The sequence below is a fragment of the Oncorhynchus masou genome, chromosome 15, assembly GCF_036934945.1.
Source record: "Oncorhynchus masou masou isolate Uvic2021 chromosome 15, UVic_Omas_1.1, whole genome shotgun sequence".
Taxonomy (NCBI): Eukaryota; Metazoa; Chordata; class Actinopteri; order Salmoniformes; family Salmonidae; genus Oncorhynchus; species Oncorhynchus masou.
The window spans coordinates 30,094,500-30,112,944 of NC_088226.1; the positions used below are offsets into that span (position 1 = coordinate 30,094,500).

Genomic DNA, 18,445 nt, shown 5'->3' on the forward strand with positions numbered 1-18,445 from the left:
CACTATGAAATAACACATATGGTATCATGTAGTAACCGAAAATGTATTTTTATTTATTTTTTTACCTTTATTTAACCAGGCAAGTCAGTTAAGAACAAATTCTTATTTTCAATGACGGCCTGGGAACAGTGGGTTAACTGCCTGTTCAGGGCAGAACGACAGATTTTGTACCTTGTCAGCTCGGGGGTTTGAACTCTCAACCTTCCGGGTTACTAGTCCAACTCTCTAACCACTAGGCTACACTGCCGCCCTGTATGAAACAAATCAAAATATATTTTCTATTTGAGATTCTTCAAAGTTGCCACCCTTTGCCTTGATGACAGCTTTGGACACTTTTGGCATTCTCTCAACGAGCTTCATGAGGTAGTCACCTGGAATGCATTTCAACAAGGCACACCTGTTAATTAAAAGTTCACTTATGGATTTTCTTTGCTTCTTAATGTGTTTGAGCCAATCAGTTGTGTTGTGATAAGTTAGGGGTGGTATACAGTAGGTAGCCCTATTTGTAAAAGATCATGTCCATATTATGGCAAGAACAGCTCAAATAAGCAGAGAAATGAAAGTCCTTCATTACTTTAAGACATGAAGGTCAGTCAATCCGGAAAATTTCAAGAACTTTGAAAGTTTCTTCAAGTGCATTCGCAAAAACCATCAAGCGCTGTGATGAAACTGGCTCTCATGAGGAATGCCACAGGAAAGGAAGACCCAGAGTTACCTCTGCTGCAGAGGATAAGTTCATTAGCGTTACCTGCATCCTTCATCCTAAAAGCTCCTTCAGACGACTGAAAGCTCTGCCCGCCTCTGCTGACCAACGCAAGCGCACCGGTCCTCCCTTCAGCAGTGAGGTAATGGGAGTAGCCACCTGACCAAAACCCGGGGCAAACCCTAAAAACCGCTGCACCTCTTTCACCATGGTCGGAGTCGGCCAATTACGCACGGCTGTAACGCGGTCACACTCCATCACCACCCCGGCGGTGGAAATACGAGAACACAGGAAGGAAACGGCCTGTTTGAAGAACACACATTTCTCTGCCTTGCAATACAGGTCATGCTCCAGCAGTCGTCCAAGTACCTTACGCACCAGACACACATGCGCACGCGTTTGGCAGAATAGATCAAGATGTCATCGATGTACACTACTACTCCCTGCCCGAGCAAGTCTCGGAGAATCTCATCTACGAATGATTGGAAGACAGCTGGAGCATTTTTCAACCCATATGGCATGACGTGGTACTCATAACGGCAAGATGTAGTACTAAATGCGGTTTTCCACTCATCTCCTCCCCGGATACGCACCAGATTATACGCACTCCTCAGGTCCAGTTTTGTGAAAAAGCGCGCCCCGTGAAATGATTTCACCGCCATAGCGATGAGAGGTAGTGGGTAACTAAACTCCACTGTGATGGAATTTAGGCCTCGCAGACCTCCCTCCTTCTTATTCACAAAAAAAGAAGCTTGAGGAGACGGGTGATGCGGAGGGCCGATTTGTACCCCTGTCCCAGCGCTTCAGCAACATATGTCTCCATAGCTACTGTCTCCTCCTGGGACAATGGGTACATGTGACTCCTAGGAAGTGCAGCGTTCTCCAGAAGGTCTGTCGCGCAGTCCCCTCGATGATGGGGTGGTAATTGGGTCGCCTTCCTTTTACTGAAGGCGATAGCCAAATCGGCATATTCAGAGGGTATGCGCACGGTGGAAACCTGGTCTGGACTCTCCACCGTAGTCGCACAGACTGCAACTCCCATACACCTGCCTGAACACTCCTCTGTCCACCCCTTAAGAGCCCCCTGTCGCCAGGAAATCACCGGGTTGTGCTAAGCTAGCCAGGGAATTCCCAACAAAGACTAATCTGCTCCTTATGACTCCCCTGCGTTACCATGTCCAGCGGCACTGTGGCCTGTCTTACGACACAAGGGGAATCCCTAGCCTTAGCGTGAGCCCCTGATCCATGAAATTTCCAGCTGCACCTGAATCGAATAGCGCCTTATGCTGTAGATAGGGAGAAAAGCCAGGGAAAGAGGTTAACACATATATATGACCGACAGGAAGCTCTGGGTGAGTCTGGTGCTGACTCACCTGGGGTGATCGAGTAGTGCTCCGCCTGCCCTCCCGACTTCCAGACGAGTTCCTCCAGCACCGGTCGGCCGTGTGTCCCCGCCGACCCCAACTGGTGCAGGAGGAAACTCCTCCTCCGGTCCCCCTCGAAGCCGCCCCCCCTAACTCCATAGGGATAGGAGCAGGAGGGCTGGGAGGTGGAAACGACGGGACCTGTTCCGAACGTCCACGGGCAGCCAGCAGATTGTCAAGACGGATGGCCATGTCGATGAGCTCATCCAGCGTGAGGGTGGTGTCCCGACACGCTAGCTCCCTGCGGACGTCCTCCCTGAGGCTACATCGGAAATGGTCTATCAAGGCCCTGTCGTTCCACCCTGCTCCTGCGGCCAAGGTCCTGAACTCCAGGGCAAAGTTCTGCCTGCTCCTTGTCTCCTGACGCAGGTGGAACAACCGTTCACCCGCCGCACAACCCTCTGGTGGGTGGTCAAATACAGCTCGGAATCGGCTGGTGAACTCTGGGTAGTGATCCCTCGCCGAGTCTGGGCCATTCCACACCGCGTTTGCCCACTCTAGGGCTCGTCCAGTCAGACAGGAGACGAGGGCGCTCACGCTCTCCTCTCCGGAGGGAGTAGAATGAACGGTCACCATTTAAAGTTCTAGTTGTAGGAGGCAACCCTGACACCCAGCCGCCGTTCCATCATACTCCCGTGGGAGGGCCAGCCAAATAGCCCCGGAGCAGGATGCGGTAGCAGGGACAGGAGGTGCTGGAGGAGGGGGTGCTGGAGATGAGGTGGGAAGGCCACTCCTCTCCCATCGATCCATCCTCTCCATCATTAGATCCATCCCTGAACCAATCCTGTGGAGAACACTGGTATGATGGAGGACACTTTCCTCCATCGATGGGAGAGGAGGTGTGGTTGCTCCTGCTGATTCCATTTGTCAGGGTGCGGGATTCTGTCACGCGGGACTAGGTGGGTGAAGGAATCAGGCGCAGAGAGTTCCAGTTGTGAAAAGTGCTCTTTAATTTGGCACACAAAAATGATAAGCCCAACAACACAGGGCGCGGACAACACAGTGACTACCCAAAAACACAGGGTACCAAGTTCAGAAAATATATCCACCTCTACCTAAAAGGAGCACACGTAACATAAAGACAATCCCGCACAAAACAAGGGCGGGTACACGTGCTTAAAATAGGAAAGCTCATTAAGCCATACAACAGAACACAGGTGAAACTAATAAGACAAAACAAACAGACAAACGAAAAAGGGATCGGTGGTGGCTAGTAGGATGGTGACGACGACTGCCGAGCAACGCCCGAACAGGCAGGGGAGCCAACTTCGGTGGAAGTCGTGACTGCATCTTGTATTGCAGCTCAAATAATATAAATATTGCCAAGAGTATGCAAAGCTGTCATCAATGCAAAGGGTGGCTACTTTGAAGAATGTCAAATAAAAAATATATTTCGATTTGTTTAACACTTTTTTTGGTTACTACATGATTCCATATGTGTTATTTAATCGTTTTGATGTCTTCACTATTATTCTACATGCTATCATGTAATGAGTAGGTGTGTCCACACATTTGACTGGTAATGTATATGTGTGAATTCGGGAAGTATTTAGACCCTTTGACTTTTTCCACATTTTGTTACATTACAGCATTATTTTAAAATAGATTGACGACATTTTTTATTTAATCTACACACACCCCATAATGACAAAGTGAACACAGGTTTTAGAAATTGTGTTTACTGTACATAAGCATTCAGACCCTTTGCTATGAGAATAAAAATTGAGCTCAGGTGCATCCTGTTTCCATTGACCATCCTTGAGATGTTTCTACAACTTGATTGGAGACCACCTGTAGTAAATTCAATTGATTGGACATGATTTGGAAAGGTACACACCTGTTTATATAAAGGTCCCACAGTTGACAATCCATATCATAGCAAAAATCAAGTCATGAGGTCGAAGGAAGTGTCCGTAGAGCTCCCGAGACAGGATTGTGTCGAGGCACAGATCTGGGGAAGGGTACAAATGTTCTGCAGCATTGAAGGTCCTCAAAAACACATTGGCCTCCATCATGCTCAAATTGAAGAAGTTTGGAACCACCAAGACTCTTCCCAGAGCTGGCTGCCAAGCCAAACTGAGCAATCGGGGGAGAAGGGCCTTGCACAGGGAGGTGACCAAGAACACGATTGTCACGATTGTGACAGAGCTCCAGAGTTCCTCTGTGGAGATGTGAGAACCTTCCAATAGGACAACCATCTATGCAGTACTCCACCAATCAGGTCTTTATGGTAGAGTGGCCAGACGGAAGCCACTCCTCAGTAAAAGGCTCATGACAGCCCGCTTGGAGTTTGCCAAAAGGCACCTAGAGACTCAGAGAAACAAGATTCTCTGGTCTGATGAAACCAAGATCGAACCCTTTGGCCTGAATGCCAAGCGTCACGTCTGGAGGAAACCTGGCACCATCCCTACGGTAAAGCATGATGGTGGCAGCATCATGCTGTGGTGCTGTTATTCAGTGGCAGGGACTGGGAGACAAGTCAGGATCGAGGGAAAGATGAACAGGGCAAAGTACAGAGAGATCCTTGTTGAAAGCCTGCTCAGGACCTCAGACTGGGGCAAAGGTTCACCAACCAACAGGACAACGACCCTAAGCACACAGCCAAGACAACGCAGGAGTGGCTTCGGGACATGTCTCTGAATGTCCTTGAGTAGCACAGCCAGAGCCCGAACTTGAAGCCGATCGAACATCTCTGGAGAGACCTGGAAATGGCTGTGCAGCAACGCTCCCCATCCAACCTGACAGAGCTTGAGTTGATCCGCAGAGAATGGGAGAAACTCCCCAAATACAGGCGTGCTAAGCTTGTAGCGTCATATCCAAGAATACTCAAAGCTGTAGTCACTGCCAAAGGTACTTCAACAAAGTACTGAGGAAAGGCTCTGAATACTTATGTAAATTTGATATTTCAGTTTTTTGTTTTGAATAAATTTGCTAAAATAATGCAAAAGCTGTTTTTGCTTTGTCATTATTTGGTATTTTGTGAAGATTGATGAGTGGGAAAAACAATTTAATCCATTTTAAAATAAGGCTGTAAAGTAACAAGGGGTCTGAACAATTTTCGAATGCACTGTGTTGAACATAGCATCCTACAAATAACCAGCAGAGGGTGACTCCATTTTCACATTCACACTGTTGGTAATGCTTGCAAATGGGATCATAACTATAAAAGTAGCAGAGATCTCACTCTTGAACTTTGATATGCTTATAGAATATAGTATGTTAAACAATATATTTAAACAAATGCCTTTTCTAAAAAAAAAAAATCTATATTCATAAACGAATGTAAAACCTAAAAAAAACTAAATACTACTCATCGTACAGAGCAAGTGGTAAAGCTTCTTAAGAAACCAATATTTTCTTTTTAGCACCAATAGATAAAGCTCTATGGAGTCTTAAAAGAGGCATGGGTGAGGACAAAATGTAATGAATATGCCAACGTTTATCAATTATTTCTCATGATTTTAGATGCAAATCTCAAATATATGTCAACAATCCTTTGCCAAAAAGACTATTTAATAGTTTAAATTTCGTGACATTTTCCAAAATCATGGTCTTTATTTTTGTCTGGGTTTTGCGAGGAATAACTCATTAGTGGATATTTTAGATAAAAAAAAAAAAAAACTTTGGATAGAATCCACCATGAGTAGTCTAATGTCTTAATTAATTGCATCAAAATGGGGGGCAGAACTGATACAGAAGTGCACAGAGAAAGCTCTGAACATAAAAACAAATATTAGCTTGAGACTGTCATGAATCATGGAAAAGTGAAAGACTAAAGTTACATACATGGCATGCTTTTGTGAATTTCAGAATGTCTGGAAGTACATTGTTGACATAGTAATGAAATGATAGCAAGCACAGTGTTTTTGTCATTTTTTTCTAATGTAGGCCTCTGGACACACTATACAGAATTGACCTCTGTGTTGAATAAGTTGGAGTGAAAATGCACTATGAAGGTGGAAAAGTTGGGTAGCCTACATCTGAAAGGCATGGGCGCAGCCTATCTTTTATCTTTCATACTATATATGGGCAATGACAAAACATCTCAGAACCTCACAAGTTTCGAGTTATTATTCAACAGATGGGTAATTTTTTCACTACCTTACATTCAAAATTATTTCACTTGTCCCTTTCGACAGATAGGCTCTGTGGACAGTTTTCCACTAACTTGAACTATTCTTAACATTGTTTTAGTTCATAGTCTCTAGGCCTATAGACCATCCCCAAATGATCTCCAAATGTAACAGAACGAAGCAGCCGTGATTTATTGCTAAAACAAACTCTCAACTCTATTCCGCAACTTTGTGGCGTTGAGTTGTAACTATTTAAACATTTTCAAAATTGTTACACCCGCCATCAATAGTTTGTCATTTGAGAGATTGTTTTGTAATCACGAAATTGCACTGAACCTCTCTCGCCCGGAGCTCATGAATAATTAATGAACGACTGCTGACACAGGCGTTGTAAAAAGTTGAGTTAAACTTTGGGACTGGAGTGAAGTTCGGGCAGCACCAACAAGAGCTATCGAACTGGCCGAGGCAAAGAGAAAGTACAGTTCTTATTACTTTTCTAATGTAAGGATACATTTTAATGTTTAAAAAACAAATCTCTTTCAGAATTGTTTTAACGCGAGTTTGACGGCAGCAAGGTGATAACTATTTTTTGTCCACACAGAGGAGGGTTTATGACCGTTTAAAGAGAGCTCAAGATTTGATATCTCTCTTCGCCTCGAAACGTTTTCGTTTTATATTTTCTCTATTGCGTTGTAACTTTTCTACGAAGCCAAAATGAGCAACCCACTGCAGCCAATGCCAGGACAACAAGTTATCCATGTCGCTCAGGACTCTGATACGGATCTTGAGGCGCTTTTTAATTCGGTTATGAACCCGAAACCCAGTTCATGGAGGAAAAAAATGTTACCGGAGTCTTTTTTCAAGGAGCCAGATTCTGGATCTCACTCCCGACAGTCGAGCACTGATTCGGGCAGCCACCCGCCCAGGCTCACCGTACAACACGTACGGTCACATTCCTCGCCCGCGTCCTTACAGCTTGGATTGGGAGCCAATTCAACTCCAAGCCCAGTACATCACTCGCACATCCGGCACCAGTCTTTCGATGTTGCCGAAGAGTTGCCCCTGCCTCCTGGATGGGAGATGGCCTACACGTCAACTGGACAGAAGTACTTTCTCAAGTAAGGTTTTTTTTATTATACAGAAAACACACAAATGTCTCCAGTCCCTTAAAAAAAAAAACACCAGGTTCAGTCAGTGCAAGACTCACTTCAGATAACTTTGGTTCATCTCAAGTGATGGGCCTAAATGGGCTGTGGAAAATATGTGTAATTTGAGTGTAAATCCCAACAACAATAGTTTTGGATCACAGTGCGGAACAAGTGGCCCCTTTGAGCGCTGTGCGGCCAGTTTGACTGAGTACACTGTTTTTGTGTCTTTGTTTGGCGCTGTCAGCTAAGACCCTATAATGCCACCACTTATGCCGCGTTCAAAACAACTGGGAACTCGGAAATCTCCCACTTACGACTTCAGTGCGTTCAAAACAACTGGGAACTCGATCATCCAACTCGGAATTCAAACTCGACTTTCCAACCTGAAGATCCACGAAGTCATGATTAGACCTCGTATTTTTCAGAGTTCCCAATTGTTTTGAATGCGGCATTGTTCACACAAGTCGAACCCAAGCCTCATATTTTGCGGGAGCCGTAGCCTACCTGTCTGTGCTTGAAAAAATGTAGAAAAATGCAGGCTGGTAGGTTAATCTCATTGCTAGAATTAGTCAGTGTGTTGTGCTAGACCTATATAATAATATAAACTAGCACCTGGCCCTAGTAAACTCAATGGAAAGTTTCCCCATTCATTAGTGAAGTATCTCCTTGTGCAACGTGATCACAGACCACCTCTAGTGTATTGTGCAACAGCAGTGAAGTTGTCTTTGGTTTCGTTCTCTGAGCCCCAGCCGGTTAAACCACAATGGCTGTAGTGTTTCTAATCCTCACCCACGCACTGGGATAAATCATATTTTATTTGTCACATGCGTCAAATACCACAAGTGTAGACTTTACTGTAAAATGCTTAATTACCATCTCTTTCTCAACAATGCAAAGTAAGATATTAGCGTAGAAATAAAGGAAATGGTAACACAATAAAATAGAAATAATGACACTATATACAAGGGGTACCGAGTCAATGTGCAGGGGTACGCAGTGTTATGTACATGTAGGTAGAGGTAAAAGTCCTTGGCAATCAGGATAGATAATAAACACAGTAGCAGCACCGTGTGTGAATGTATGTGTGTTTTTGTGTGGCATCAATATGCGTGTGTGTGTGTGTGTGTGTGTGTGTGTTGGAGTGTCAGTGTAGTATATTTGAGTGTGTGGGTAGAGTCCATTGAGTGTGCTTAGAGTTGGCACAAATAAAAAATGGGTCAATGCAAATAGTCAGGGTAGCCATTTGATTATCTGTTCAGTCTTATGGCTTGGGGGTAAAAGCTGTTCAGGAGCAATTTGGTCCCAGACATGGCGCTCCGGTACCGGTTGCCATGCAGTAGCTGAAAGAACAGTCGATGACTTGGGGGGGCTGGAGTCTTTGATAATTTTTAGGGCCTTCCTTTGACACCGCCTGGTATAGAGGTCTTGGATGGCAGGGAGCTCAGCCACAGTGATGTACTAGGCTGTATGCACTACCCTCTGTAGCACCTTACGATCTGATGCCAAGGAGTTTCCATACCAAGAGGTGATGCAGCCTGTCAAGATGCTCTCAATGGTTCAGCTGTATAGCTTTTTGAGGATCTGGGGACCCATGCCAAATCTTTTCAGCCTCCTGAGGGGGAAGAGGCATTGTCGTGCCCTCTTCACGACCGTGTTGATGTGTTTGGACCATGACAGGTACTTAGTGATATGGACACAGAGGTACCTGAAGCTCTCGACCCAGAGGTACCTGAAGCTCTCGACCCGCTCCACTACAGCCGTCTGAATGGGGTGTGCTCCGCTCTCCGTTTCTTGTAGTTCATGATCACCTCCCTTCCTTTGTTTTGCTGACACTGAGGGAGAAGTTGTTGGCCTGGCACCACACTGCCAGGTTTCTGACCTCCTCCCTATAGGCTGTTTCATCGTGATCAGGCCTACCACCGTTGTGTTGTCTGCAAACTTTTATTTATTTAACCTTTATTTAACTTGGCAAGTCAGTTAATAAATTCTTATTTACCCACGAACTAACCAGGACGACCTTGGGTCAATTATGCACTGCCCTAAGGGACTCCCAATCATGGCCAGTTGAAATTGAACCAGGGTCTATAGTGATGCCTCTAGCACTGAGATGCAGTGCCTTAGAACGCTGTGCCACTCAGGAGCCCACACTTAATGGTGGTGTTGGAGTCGTGCATGACCAAGCATTCGTGGGTGAACAGGGAGTACAGGAAGGGACTAGGCATGCACCCCTGAAGGGCCCCCGTGTGTAGTTGCCTACCCTCATCACCTGGGGGCGGCCCGTAAGGAAGTCCAGGATATAGTTAGAGGGAGGTGTTTAGTCCCAGTGTTCTTAGGTTAGTGATGAGCTTAGAAGGCAATATGGTGTTGAACTCTGAGCTGTAGTCAAGGAAATGCATTGTCACGTAGGTGTTCCTTTTGTCCAAGTGGGTAAGGAAGGTGTGGAGTGCAATACGGATTACGTCATATGTGAATATGTTGGGGCAGTATGTGAATTGGAGTGGGTCTGGGATGATGGCGTTGATGTGAGCCATGACCAGCATTTCAAAGCATTTCATGGCTACAGATGTGAGTGCTACGGCGCGATAGTCATTTCAAGTCAAATTATATTGGTCACATACACATATTTAGCAAATGTTATTGCGGTTGTAGAGTAGTGCTTGTGTTCCTAGCTCCAACAGTGCAGTAGTATCTAACAATTCACAACAATACACATCTCAAAGTAAAATAAATAAATAAATTAAGAAATATATTTAAATATTAGGACAGGTTACCTGGGTGTTCTTGGGCACAAGGATCTGCTTGAAACATGTAGGTATTACGAACTGGGTCAGGGAGATGTTGAAAATAACAGTAATTATAAAGGTGTGAACACACCCAGGTCTCCACCAAGTCTCACTGCAGCAGAGGCCTCTCTGCTAAAACATACACTCACTTCATACACCTTTTTCTTTTTAATTTACACACTTACCTAGATCTGTTCCTGGATTACTCTATTTAACAGTATCAACAGCCCATCGAGACATTAGCCCGACGCTCATTGTCTCCAAGAGTAATCCATATCAGTTCAACATTAGCTTAAACGCCAGTTGACCAGGTGAAATAATGAATAACAATACAGAGGGGGAGTTTTTCCCAGGAAACAGGCAGCCTGAAATGTTAACACATAGTGTGAGATGATGATGAGAGAAGCAGAGGGACATGGCTGGTCTGTACTGCCTGGCTCTATGGCTGGCTGGCTGCATGCTGACCCTCAGGAGAACTAGCCACGTCAGGAGAACAACCACGGAACAGAAAGAACACTGATCAGTAGGTCTGGCTGTTCATTAGCTAGATAACCCACAGAAAAGGGAGAGGGGGTTGCCTGTGCTTGCATGTAACGATTTTGTAATGGGAGAAAAACCGAGAGGGGAGGAGAGACCGAGAGATGGGAAAGAGCGAGAGGGGGTGGACAGGTGGGAGGGAGAGAACGAGAGAAATAGAACGGGGTAAGACTGGAAGGAGAACAAGTGGGAGTGAGAGGTAGGGAAAGTGTTTGAGGGGAGGGATGGAAAGACGGAGTGGCTGAGGCTGTTTTTTGTGAGCTCTCTTGTTGGCACCTGTGGAGAGGAGGAAAGGAAAGGGAGGGAACGACTGCAGTCTAACCCCAGGCTCAAGGAGGTGTCTCCTCTCCCTCTCCTTTCTCTGGTTCCCGGCCGGGGGTGAGAACATGCCTGCTCATGCAGAGGTTTTCACAGTTGGCTCTGTCACCACCAACAAAGCTGGGAGCCCCGGCCTCACCGCACCCTGCAATTAACTAGGCAGGATAACAAAGTCCGCCTGCTTGTCCCGAAGCTGCTGGATCTTTTTAGTTTCACTCTTTGTTAAGGATGCCACTGCTGCTCCATCATGTCTCCTGTCCTGTCTGCCTTTAAAACCCTTTAAGGCATTAGTTTTTTCAGAACTTTTTCTTTGTTCTATTGCAGACTGTTACTGTACAGTTGAATGTCCCAAAAAGGATGGGATACACTGTGTACTACTCAAATGAAAAATAATAGGGTTAAGGCCTGACTTTTTTTTTTAGCCCTGTGGTAGTACCTGGTAATAGGTCAGACAGCTGGGACAATAAACAGAACATGACTCATCTCTTAAATAATCCACATTGGAACACAATGCGAATGTGGCCATGTGCTAAAGCAGTGAGGTAGTGCTTAAAAAACAGAAAATATTTCAACAATAAAATACTTTATTAATTTCAAGTGCTAAAGGTAGTAGCCTATAATTACGAAAAATGTAAAACACACAAACACCAAAAGCTGTGTTCGAATAGTAGTAAATACTCATTAACCTTTAGTATACAGTATGTTAGTATGAGTATTGGAACACAGCTAAAGGTTTAGATAAAAAAACAATATCTAGGCCTATATCATAAGATCCTTTTAAGTAACTTAAAAGTAACTGCAGGTTATGATATGAACAAAGAAATCTAGCCTGAGAGCATATTTCTGTCCTATCCTTTGGAGCAGGACATGGAATGTCCATAGCCTTTTCATTGCAAAACTCCTTGTCTTCTTAAAAATATATGTTTGCCGAGTTTTGTCCAGTCCGGAGGAATGCTTTCACATCTCTGGGAGGAAGGACGTCAACATTGTACAGCAGCTGAAACCTGGTTCCATCTGAGTGAAAGGCCACAGCAACACCAGGCTCCAGGCAATTAAAGCTGTGAAGGAAGAATGCAGACAAAAATAGACAAGACATTAACCTTGCATACCAGCAATAACATTCATTCAATAACGTCCAACCAATAAACTCCAAGTACAAAGAAAAAAAATAGCAGAATTGTTGCTTGTTCACCCTTGATCATCTTGTACCGGTGGTTTATGCTGAAAGACAAATTCCAGAAAAATTGGATAAAACATTAATTGAAGTCCTATAGCTTGCCTGTTGACTGCTACAGCTGTACTAAAATGCCCTGTACACGCCTGCTTCCAGCCCAACAATGGCAATACAAACACAAGATAACTGGCTAGATTTAGCAAACGTTTAGCTTCATAATTACCAGCTGGCTAGATGTAAATAGTATTCATCTGGCTAACCAGCTAAAGTAAACTCAACCCATTCTGTACAAATGTGCGCAACCGCAACATTCAAACGAGGCTACAAAGAAAACTAATGGGACTGTAGCGACTGTGTTGACTTCAACATCTGGGGTGTGAACTAGGTTTCTATTCAAGTGTTGATCGACATGGTAATGGATCAATAGTATTGGAGAAAAGTGGAAAAAACGGACCCTCCGTTTCATCGTGACGTGTCATGTCGTAATGTACAGCACACATAAAGCAACTATTTCTGTCTTACAATCTCTCTCCACCAGGTGTAGCACTTCTCTCATCCTTTAAAAACAAGAAATAGACAGTGATGGGGGTAAGGGGGGATACCTAGTCATTTTTTGCGTCGTCATTGCATGCGATCATCATTCTCAAAGCCGCTTGCTGTTTACTTCTGAAGATCACTTTAGCACCACCCTAAAAGCCCGATTTCAAATTCGACACAAACCTTCAAATAGGTATGTAATGACACATTATATATAAACTCTTTATAGTGTTTTATTTACATTTTAGAGGCGATAAGGTGATAAGTTGGACAGATCGAGTGAAAAAAAGCAATTTTCCCACACATCTCTCCTTCTCACTATCACGCATTAGTTTCGCTTCCCCACCCGCCATTTTTAAAAAGACCCGACGAGGCTCATTGCCTGCTTGAATCATGCAGAAACGGGCAGCGTTTAGGTCATGTAATTGATTCTGTTGGAAAGGGGAGAAATTGTGCTTTACAATGATATTGACATTACAGTTGATCTGGAAGTATTACGTTTTTGGGGCGCTAAAATAAGGTCAGTTGTACGGACCAAGGCGATGTACAAAAGTGAGGGAGTTTACGTTAGTAGAGCATGCAAAAAACGACCTTAATCTATAATCCAATAGCTATTTAGCTATCATTTCATCGTGGTTAGCCAATTTAGCATGTGTCCCTATAACGTAACATGGTGTTTGATTATTTCGGACCACAGTGGCCATTTGTAAACAATGGCTCATTGCGGGATGAAGCAAGCTACAACGGCACCAGTATGCCATTGTCTATCTAGCTAGCAATATAGCTAACAATAGCTAGCAATCAAATCAAATGTATTTATATTGCCCTTCTTACATCAGCTGATATCTCAAAGTGCTGTACAGAAACCCAGCCTAAAACCCTAAACAACAAGCAATGCAGGTGTAGAAGCACGGTGGCTAGGAAAAACTCCCTAGAAAGGCCACAACCTAGGAAGAAACCTAGAGAGTAACCAGGCTATGAGGGGTGACCAGTCCTCTTCTGGCTGTGCCAGGTGGAGATTATAGCAGAACATGGCCAAGATGTTCAAATGTTGTTCAATGAAAGCTACATGCGTTATTGTCTCAAAGTAGTTATCTTGGCATTTTAACTGTGGACTCTTACCGGTCTATGGATTATAATGATTCATGGCAGACTGAAACACTTTCAAAATAATCCTTCCCACTCTGCTTCAACCAGTCCAGACTGCTTTAGCCACAGAAGACAGAGCTTTGTCGATGCCAGCAGCTTTATTCAGGACACCACTGGCATTTAAAGCTGTAGCATGATTAAAATATTAGTAAATACAATGGATCTTTCAAATATCTGCGGTAGCATAGAGCAGGATCTGCCATTTGACAGAGAAGCCTTGAGTGACAGAATGGACTCTCTTTCTCATGAATGTCGCAGCCCCCTCATCTCAACCAATCATGGCTTGGCAAGATTCTGTATTTTCTCAGTGTCTTAATTAGCAACTTTGATTTCACATTTTATTTACATTTACTGATTACATACGAGTTTGTTATTAAGGCACATCAACGCTCACACGTTCAAGAAGGCATTTTGCCCCCCCCCCCCTAAATGTATTTGGTTGAAAAAAGGTTTTTGGTTCAAATGCCTCTCCTGTAAAGTAGTGACGTGCGTCATATGCTCAGCTATCTGTAAAGGGTCTCTCATGACCGTTGCTCAAAATGCAATTGCGGGAAAAATACAGTTTTCAAAGCAACTACTGTTCTAGTTACAAAGAGGACAGTGTTTCCACCAAACGGACTTGCTGCGGATAAAAGTCAGTGCATGAGGACGTAGTGCACCCAATGTACTTTTTCGGGTCATGTACCGACTAAAAAAAATCAAAAGTTCAATGTGTTTCTATTTGCATTTTCAATAAAATAGCAAATGTATCTGCTCTGGTCTTTGCACGTGCGCTCTAGCCATCAGCTCGCAGAAACAGTGGGCGTAAGCTGTGCAGGTAGGCTAGTCTACATTTACATTTACATTTAAGTCATTTAGCAGACGCTCTTATCCAGAGCGACTTACAAATTGGACATGATAAGAATGATTTTTACAGTGGGGCAAAAAAGTATTTAGTCAGCCACCAATTGTGCACGTTCTCCCACTTAAAAAGATGAGAGGCCTGTAATTTTTATCATAGGTACACTACAACTATGACAGACAATGAGAAAAATAAATCCAGAAAATCACATTGTAGGATTTTAAAAAAATGAATTTATTTGCAAATTATGGTGAAAATAAGTATTGTTATTGTTTTGCCTCACTGTATTTGTCAAATGGCAGTCAAGCATCAATCATCCTGTCACCAGAATAAGACCATCAATATTTATTGAACAGGAGCAACAAGATCACTGTGAAGTTAATCTGTAGCCTAATAAACTGGATGGCTTCCCGAAACGTAGTGGACCACACACCATATCATCACATGACTCCAGGAGTACTTTGATATGATGGTTATTATATCAATATTTGTGCAGAAAGGGTGTGTCCACCACCATTTCTCGCTTAGTTAATTTTAGACACAAAAAGATCCCACTATGTCAAACGAACATATGATCGGTCTTTAGGCTATGTACACTATTTTGCATTGATAAATATAATGTCAGTGACTAAACCAAACAACATTGTAGCCTTATTAAATTATTAGAATCCCCCGAAAATGTATTTTATTTAGACCGCTGCTTGCATATATATATATGTATAATATATATATGTATAATATATATATATTTTTTCTTGACAAAAAAGTATGACATTCTATTTTTAGCTGAGACTGGAGCTATTACATTACAACACCATCTCAAACTGGAGTACCTTTTGTAGGTTACCCTGGCAAATAAAATATGTTACCAAAAGGTGCGCGTTGCTCCAAAAAATCTGACTCCCCCGAAGCACACACACGCACCAGTATAATAACAGAGTAAAGTGAGCGGAGAGCTTAACCCTGTGTTCCCAAGCTGGACTGAATAGTAGCTGCCTAGCTCGCTTCAGTAGGCCTGATAGAGGTGTGTGGGAGGTACAGTGCACAATATAACTTACTGTAAAGTGTTACTGGTCTGTGTGATAGGGAATGATGGTGAGAGGGATAGAAAGAGTGATAATGGAGAGAGTGAGATCTGCGTGGGTGGCTTTGACATCCCTGGATTCAGGACTGGAGGAGGTAGGTGATTAATGCTGAGGCAGAGGAGCAGAGAGGTCAATCATTGTTTAGCTAACCAATGTCCTGTTCTCTGGCTGGGTTGAGTTAGTACAGGGGTTTGAGTTGGGACTGAGATCTGGACAGTCTGTCCTGATACATTGAGGCGGAGGTGAAAGTCATGACACCGGAGAGAATGGAGAAGATAAACAAAACTTCATCTTCTGCTTGGAGCCCTTCATAAATCCCTACATGTCTTCTATCTAGTTTATGCCTAGCGTAGTGCTTTCATCTGGGCTGCAGACTCAAAGCTGTATGTGTGTGTCACACACAAGGCTGTCTCACACACGGCATACCAGGGTGTCTGCTTTACTTGGAAAGCCCAAAATTCCTCAATGTATGGATGTTTTTTTGTAACAAAAATCTTATGAATAAGGGTAGTCTGTAATTAAGAATGAGTTTGATGTTAGATGGCGGTCAGTATCTTCAAAGTGCTTCATACAGACCCACATGAATCAGACCTAAATCTGTTGTAAGTTGAATTCTGTGTAGCTGAAATTCCATGGCAGATTTTATATGTAATGTATAACAACATATTAGTTGTGATTGTTTCCGTTTGTGGAATCTGACCTATCACAGACCAGCCGTATCTGTAGTGCTGCCTGTGTTTGTGTCCTGGTCTTATCAAGGTTCCGACTGAGAAGTTGTTGCCAGACGCTTGTTTATAATAAACACTCAAACGAGCACAGACACACAGGAGTTAGACTAACCATGGCCTGGTTTCCCAGTAACAATGGAACTTAGGCTTACGAGTGTTTTTTAACTATGCATCTTTTCCACATCAGATGTAGAGATGTATTATGCATTTCCCAAAACTCCACGCAGAGAGAACAGTCGCTAAGGGTGTCATGTGTCTACTGATGGGATCGAAACACTGTAGCCTACAAGTAGCAAAATGGAACTCAATTTATTGAACATGAAATGTATTTCAGTATGATTGAAATAGGCCATCTCTGTCGGCGCTGACCGAGATGGTCGCTTCGCGTTCTTCGTAAACTATGCAGTATTTTTTTTTAAAAATGTATTATTTATTACACTGCTACCCCAGAAAATCTTAAGTCTTATTACATACAGCCGGGAAGAACTATTGGATATAAGAGCAATGTCAATTTACCAACATTACGACTAGGAATTCGATGTTCCTGAAGCAGATCCTCTCTTCGGACCACCACCCAGGACAATGGATCTAATCCCGCAGCTGACTGAAAACAACGGCGACGCAGAAGGGGCAGGCGGAAAGATCTTCTGGTCAGGCTTTGTGAACGGGCACATCGCTCATCCACACACTTTTGTACATATTCTCATTCACCCCTTTTAGGGTTGTGTGTTAGGTAGTTGTTGGGAATTGTTAGATTACTTGTTAGATATTACTGCACTGTTGGAACTAGAAGCACAAGCATTTCACTACACTCGCATTAACATCTGCTAACCATGTGTATGCGACCAATACAATTTGATTTGATTTTTGGTCCTACTATTTATATTTTCATGCAGTCGTCTTGGTTTTCATTTGAAGCATATTTTTAAACATTGCTTGTTTTTTGCAAAGACATTGGCAACTTACATTTTTCGTAAAACATGTGACCGCCGACAACGTCAGGACATGTATAGACAAATAAACCATGATTTTCTATGTGTAGCGTTGATCAAAAAATAATCCAACACACTTAGCTGTTGTACGAGTGGTCTGAGGCTGGCGTTATGAACGTTTTCAAGTGTGACAATAACGACAGTTTTGGGAAACGGCTCAGATTTAACGATGCACCTATGAATGTTCTAACGATAAACTTTGCCTTAAGATGCTTTTGGTAAAGCGGGACCAGCACATTGAAAGATTTACTTTTACCCACTGTTATCATCTGATCAGTATTTGATCAATGTTATAGTAGTTACTTTAAGATTAAGGTGTTTGAGGAATGTTTATGAACAGCTTGTTTGATCCACAGGGTCTTTTGAAAAGGCAAGCGATTTGCCCAGTGATTACCAGGTGCAAACCACAAACATGCCTGGATGGCCCTTGAACAGTGTATTGCCAACTTGAAAGCATCCAGTGCATTTTAATCATTTAATGTGAGCTGCTCAGTTGGGAGAAGGCTGATTTTAATCTCTGGGTCCTCACCGCACAAAGGGATGTGATTACCACTTACTACAGCACTACCACGGCAGGCTTGGATAAAACAATCTGTTTGAGGCCCTCTTTGATATCAAACCAGTAGGGGAATGTGAGAGAGGGGAGTGATCTGATAGTCACTTGAGCATGAACTTGCCTTCTGTTATAGCGGTCCTAGATCCCAGGGGGTGGGGGTGTAATCATGGCCTGGCTAGTCACCTGGGTGTTTATGCTGAGAGTAGGGTAGGCCTAATGGTCAGTCTGCTGAGAGCAGAGTATGTATGCTTGCACACTGTTCCAGCTCGTCCTTTCCAACTTCTCTGCTAAAAAAAACGCTCCTTGCGGCCTCCCGAGTGGCGCAGTGGTATAAGGCACTGCATCACGGTGCTAGAGGCGTTACTACAGACCCGTGTTCAATCCCGGGCTATATTGC

The 18,445-nt window shown here is 43.6% G+C and overlaps 1 protein-coding gene across 3 annotated transcripts in view; it reads left to right on the plus strand.

Moving 5' to 3' along the window:
- The first annotated feature begins 6,594 nt into the window (after positions 1 to 6,594).
- LOC135556134 (WW domain-containing transcription regulator protein 1-like) overlaps positions 6,595 to 18,445 on the plus strand; it is a 70,903-nt gene continuing 59,052 nt past the window's right edge. For all 3 annotated transcript variants that reach the window (XM_064989066.1, XM_064989067.1, XM_064989068.1), the window contains exon 1: positions 6,595 to 7,318. In XM_064989066.1, coding sequence (XP_064845138.1) covers positions 6,915 to 7,318 — 404 coding nt within the window. In that variant the 5' untranslated portion in view covers positions 6,595 to 6,914. The remainder of the gene's footprint in view (positions 7,319 to 18,445) is intronic.